Source organism: Pimephales promelas, chromosome 3, assembly GCF_988280905.1.
Source record: "Pimephales promelas chromosome 3, fPimPro1.hap1.1, whole genome shotgun sequence".
Classification (NCBI taxonomy): domain Eukaryota; kingdom Metazoa; phylum Chordata; class Actinopteri; order Cypriniformes; family Leuciscidae; genus Pimephales; species Pimephales promelas.
The window spans coordinates 7,653,680-7,659,839 of NC_142771.1; the positions used below are offsets into that span (position 1 = coordinate 7,653,680).

Below are 6,160 nucleotides of genomic sequence, written 5' to 3' on the forward strand. Positions count from 1 at the left end.
CTATTACTAAATATCCATTTAACAGTTATGAACTTCAAATAAGATATTAGTAAATATTTAATGTTTAAATATCACTAATGATAGTTTGACTAACTTACAATTAGCCAATTATCTTATTGCCATCGTTATAACAAATGTTTTTATTTGTCACAGTTCTGATATGGCTTGATCATACATTTGAATATGAATATACAAGGTCCAAGATCCCAAGCAAATGGAACACTGATCAAAGTTTTCAAATTGCCTGAAAAGCCACCTGATGCCAAAGTAAAAAACATTTTTTTTTTTTTTTGCGATATATAGAAGTTTTATCAAGTCAATTTGTGCAATTTGAAGGGAATTATATGGAAGTAAAATAATAAAAAGCCTGCACCTCCTGCTGGTGAGGTTGAATAACAGCAGATGGAGATTATGATCAGTAATTACTGCTTTTCCTGCAGTTCCTGGATGTCAATGTTGAATTTACTGTCGAATTTGAACCACTGAATTTGTAAAGCAAAATAAAATGGACTGAAAATTGCCTGTTGAATATTAAAGGTTGTAGTTTTAAACAATGTGCTTAATATTTAAATGTGCTTAAATATTCAACAATGTTGAATTTCAGCCCTTAAAAATGCAAGCCCTAAAAATACAATGCATTAAAATGCAAGCAGTGTTAATGCAATGCATATTTTTTTCCCAAGTAGTGCAATTCAACTCAACAGGCTTTTTTATTTCATAAACATTTGGCATTATTTTACTTCCAACACATATACTGTTATGCAAATTAAAAAAAAACACTTTATTTTAATGATCATAAACACAGGATAAAATTAAAGGTAGGGTGAATTCCATAAACATTTTTTGATATGCTGGTTAAAAGTCTCTTCACATCCTGATAGCAATCACGGAGTTAAGTGGTCTAAATGTATTTATATGTATGTATGCACTGCCATTCAAAAATTAAAATTGATTAAAAATACACCAACAGCAAAAAAAAAAAAAAAAAAAACAGTAATATTGTTAATTACTATGACAATTTAAAATAACCTGTTTTCTATTTAAATATACCTTTTAAAATGTAATGTATTCATGTGATCTAAGCTGAATTTTTAGCATCATTACTCCAGTCGATTCTTTGATGAATATAAAGTTAAAAATAACAGCATTTATTGGAAATAATAATCTTTTGTAACATTATAAACATTTACTGTAACTTTTGATCAATTTATTTCAAATTTATTGCAGAAGAAGCAGACGATGAAGGAGACGCTGTAGGAGATGAACAGACACATCTAAGATCTTTCACACACAATCAAAGACATGGAGGAGATGATGAAAGCCAATGACGTCTGCTTTCTGGAGGTCTGATTTCACATCATTGATTGATTGATTGAGTTCTTGATAATAAATGTTGTGTTTGTTCTGCAGGAGTTTCCAGTCTCAATGGAAAGGTGAGTGATCTGCTGGTGTCTCTGGTCTCTCTGGTTCTGATCCACTGCAGTTCTGACTCCTGAATGTTCCTCCAGAGTCCAGATCTCACAGCTGGATCCACTGATGGCTTCTGGAGCTTTGATTCATGTGTCGCGATACTTGGGAAACCTGCCGTTCAGAGTCTGGACGAAGATGCAGGACATCGTGAGTCTGGGGGAAAATCTGTGCTGTTACATTTGAAATCATGCATGGGGGAAGATTGGCAGATTTAAAGATGAGTGTTAATAATATTCAATTCACTCTTGATCATTATATGAACATCAGAATAAAAGCAACTGTTGATTGTGTCATCAGCTCCTGTGATTCTGGATCCAAACACGGCTCATCCATCTCTCGTCCTGTCTGATGATCTGACCAGTGTGAGATGGAGCGAGATCTTTCAACCTCTTCCTGATAATCCAGAGAGATTTGACCTCTTTCCTTGTGTTCTGGGTTCAGAGGGTTTTAACTCAGGAACACACAGCTGGGATGTGGAGGTCAAAGAGAGTCGATGCTGGAGTCTTGAAATAACTACAGCATCAAACCAGAGGAAGAGGGATGATTTCTATGACACTGATGTCTGGACAATCAATATAGACTGTATGAACAGCCTGGTTTTCATGTTAAACAGTACCTTGAGAGGGTTACAGTTGATCTGGACTATGATAGAGGAACGGTCTCATTCTCTGATCCTGTAACTAACACATATCTATTCTACACACAGTCACAACCACCTTCACTGACACAGTCTATCCGGTCTTTGATAGTTTTTCCCCTCTGAGGATATTACCGTTCAATAGTCAGTAAACGCTGTACGTCTGGATCGACATGTTTTCATCGTTTACATCAGTGATTCACAAGCTTATTTTTCAGGAGAACTCCATTTTAACAATCAAAATATTTAACAAGGGCAGATTTTTCTTTGCAACAGCAGGCTCTACTTTTTTTTAATTGATGAAAATACAACAGGAGCAAACTAAAATCTATGAATGTGAATGTAAATAAAGATAGTTCAGATAATTCATGTATTATTTTAGGTATTTTCTACCCCAAACACTTGTAAACAACTTAAACCATTCATTTAAGAAGAACAATAATATAACCAAATCAATGCTATTTACATATTGTATGCATATTTTTTCATGCAACACATTTGTTAGTGTATTTCTTCATCTTAGTTAATAATAATAGGCTACAACTGTTAAATGTTTGTTCAAGTTATGTCACATAAGTGCATTAATGATAACAAATACAATTTTTGATTTTAATGTTTTAGTAAAAGCTGAAATTAATATGAACTAAGATTAAAGCTGTAGTATACGATGTTGAAAATCGGTCGAGAAAGCCTGAAATGGGAGGGAAGTTTAAAAAATTCATCCCGCCTCTCCACACATACACACCCATCCCCTCTGCTACCTGATTCCTCCCGGGAAACGAATTGAACAACGTCACTCAGTCAAGTTGTGAATTGTGATCATCATACTTTCACAACATTGCTTAGTCGCTTCAAGCTAATGACATTGCTAATGACACATCATATGTAAAATTGCCTTTAGACACTTGAACTTAGTTGCTTCATCAACAATTCAATGACATGTTTGAGATCACGCCAACGCAAGATTAGCAACACATGAAATGTTCTACACTACCCACCACCATAAGTATGATATTAGTAGTATTGCGAAGGTTTTGAGTAATTGTTATAGCAGCATACAGCGCATCTTGTTTAAATTCCGATCGGCTCGAACAGAAACCCGCAAGGCATAGGCTACTGAAATATAATCAAGCACTTCAAGAAATATATTTACTTTGACCCGTGATAGGCGATGCTAAACAGCTAACATTCCAATGCCGACCGGCAGCATTAGCAAGTTGTCAGACTGATAAAAAGCTATTTATGCAACACGTCACACGACTCACGCCATATAAGAGTATAAATAAATGTTTAACGTTACCTGCTCAACAAAAAGTCAGCAGTGTCAGCATCGGTATTCAGTCCCAGATCTCGCTGAAGCTTCCTCCATCGGTCAATGGTGGACCCTATATTTATTCTCCTCAAATTTCGGCATTCTTCACACTTTCTTGTAGGGGCAAGCAGGGGACGCTTGCTGTTGTCTTTTTCGTTTTTATCCATTGCTGATATGCTACTTAGCTAGCTACCCGCGCGATTCTCATGACGCAGAAGGGGGGCGCGGTCGGGCGTGGTCGGGTGCAGTGGGGTGGAGACGCGAGCGCCAGGCGGAGTTTCAAGTGTAGCTGGTGATTGGATGAGAGCAGTTGACCAATGTAGCTTTGCGGCCGCAAAGCTTTCATTGGTCAACTTTTATGCGGCTGTACAGCCAATAGAGTGAATGGATTTTTTTCGTTCTTTTTTCTATTCATATTGTTCGGATTGTACTATATAATAACCAGCATCTAAGCGAGGATATTAATAATGAACAATCTTTGAAATCGTATACCCTAGCTTTAATAGCTAAATACTGTGAAAGTGCCATTTGTTAGTTCATGTTAACGAATTTAACTAATGAAAATGTATTGTAAATTGTGACTGATTTCATGATAGCTAACACTTGCATGCGTAGCCTACGTACTACACAACATTTACAAAATAAACAAAATTGCATGAATCCTCATAATTAGCTTCTTGATTCTCCCTTTTTGTTAAGTAAAGATAATTTTGCTAAATATTATTTACATAATTTAAACATTTAATATAATTTAGTTTAAAATTTAACCTACTTTAAATATTACATAATTAGGTTTTGTGTCATTTTAATTATCAACGTCTTTTCATAGAACAGTTTTATATACTGTACATTTATATCGCACCACCGTAATCAATCTAGTACGTTAGCAGCGCGCACACGTTCGGTTTACGCACGCAATTTAAATTTTCTTGCGGACGGACGGCAGAGATGTGGTAAGCAAGCATTAGTGATGGGAAGTCCGGTTCTTTTCCGCGAACCGGTTCTTTCGGACAGTTCGTTTTAATGAACCGGTTCACCAGTTCTTTTACGTCATCACGTAATGACGTCAATTCTATCATCCCGGCGGATAAAAATACTTCAAATTAAAGGGCATTTGTAATCACAACTTCAGTTAAATAATAGTATGCATTGTCATAATCATCTTGGATAAGTTTCTTACATTTACATTTTGTTTGTTTTACATGTTTTAAATATATAAAATGCATAAATGGTCTTCATCATTTTATTTGTTATTAAATAAACTTACATTTCGCCGATTCGCCCTCTCATTTAAGTCCTGGGTTCACCCCTACTACTGCGTGCTCGTATATCAGCACAGGATCAGCCGGCCGAAAGAAAGTTCTGTTCAGAGACGGTGCTATCACGCATGCGCAGTATCTCCAGCTCATCGGTTCTCCGTATCGAACGTGTCCGAAAGAAACAGTTCTTGGTTCTGTACTAGTGATTCAAGAACTGCAACAACCAGTTCTCGACTCGAGAACCATAGCATAGCTGTGTGCTGAGCTGAAACCTGAATATACAGTCGACAAAACTAAAAAATCGATGCATGTCTGTCTCCAATATAGCCTTCTGTAGCCTATACAGTGTATATATATCATGTTTATAATGTGTTAACATAACGAATTAAACATGTTTAATTCGTTATGTTAACACATTATAAACATTTGCTAGTGCACCAAACCTTGGCAAGAGTTTACATCAATGATTAATATTGTTACTTAGAAATTAAATGAGCTAGCTTTTCCTGAAAATATTATTTTAGTATAATAATAAATGTTTAGTAGTTTGACAGTTTTAGAATCCAATCATTTCCAATCGTTAAAATAATACAGTGATACAGTAATGTGATAAACATGTTTCCAAAATGTTTTATTTTGTTACACTTAATTACGTTCAACTAAAGACATGGAAACGTACATTTCGTCCCTCAGAAAAAAAATGCACGCATCCTCAGCTCATCAACTCATCAGTTCTCAGTATGTCGAACGTGTCCGAAAGAAACAGTTCTCGGTTCTGTACTGGTTATCCGACCGCTGTACCTGTATGTTCGGTAGTACACGCATGCGCAGTATCAGCTGCTCGTGCTCATCACTTCTCTCAGCACCAATATATGTCTCCGTTCAGTGAAGTTTTTGAGTTACTGGAATAAAATGTACTAATGGATATTGGTTTATTTCGATTCGGAGGGACTGTCAGGCATGTCTGAAAGTAAGTAACTTTAGTAACTTGTGGTTTAGCGCTGATGCAAGACGCGAACCGTTTCGAACGATTCAGTCCGATTTAGTGTACTGGTTCGACCGGTTCACTAAAAAGAACCGGTTCAAAAGAACGATATTCGTTCACGAACCGGCCATCACTAAGCATTCTCTTATCAGTCCTGGCTTTATTTATCGATTTAGTCCACGTAACGTTAAATGTCGCTTCAGACGTGTAACGTTGCATATTTGAACTCAATTTCGTAGTTTTGCGTGTTGTGATGCGACGGTTGCGACCTGAGGTAAAATCTAACGTTAGCCTATAATAACTTATGTGTTTTCTCTTAGGCCTACGTTTGGCCACCTTTGAAACGTCAAACTACATAGTAATCTCTTTCATATCGTCTAACTTTAACTGTTGTAGAGAGTTTGTCATTTTAGGCAGCCATTTGGGCTTGAATAAATCATAAAAATTTCCGTTCAGGCCATGAACGACTCTCTTCAATGAATCATTTGAGTCAATGA

General features: G+C 36.2%; 1 protein-coding gene across 1 annotated transcript; it reads left to right on the forward strand.

Moving 5' to 3' along the window:
- The first annotated feature begins 1,239 nt into the window (after nt 1-1,239).
- Nucleotides 1,240-2,714, forward strand: LOC120488678 (nuclear factor 7, ovary). The gene is given in 6 exon segments (XM_089129310.1): nt 1,240-1,344; nt 1,411-1,433; nt 1,509-1,621; nt 1,768-2,049; nt 2,052-2,161; nt 2,164-2,714. Coding segments are annotated over 6 exon segments (729 nt in total). The 3' UTR covers nt 2,260-2,714.
- Nucleotides 2,715-6,160: the final 3,446 nt, after the last annotated feature.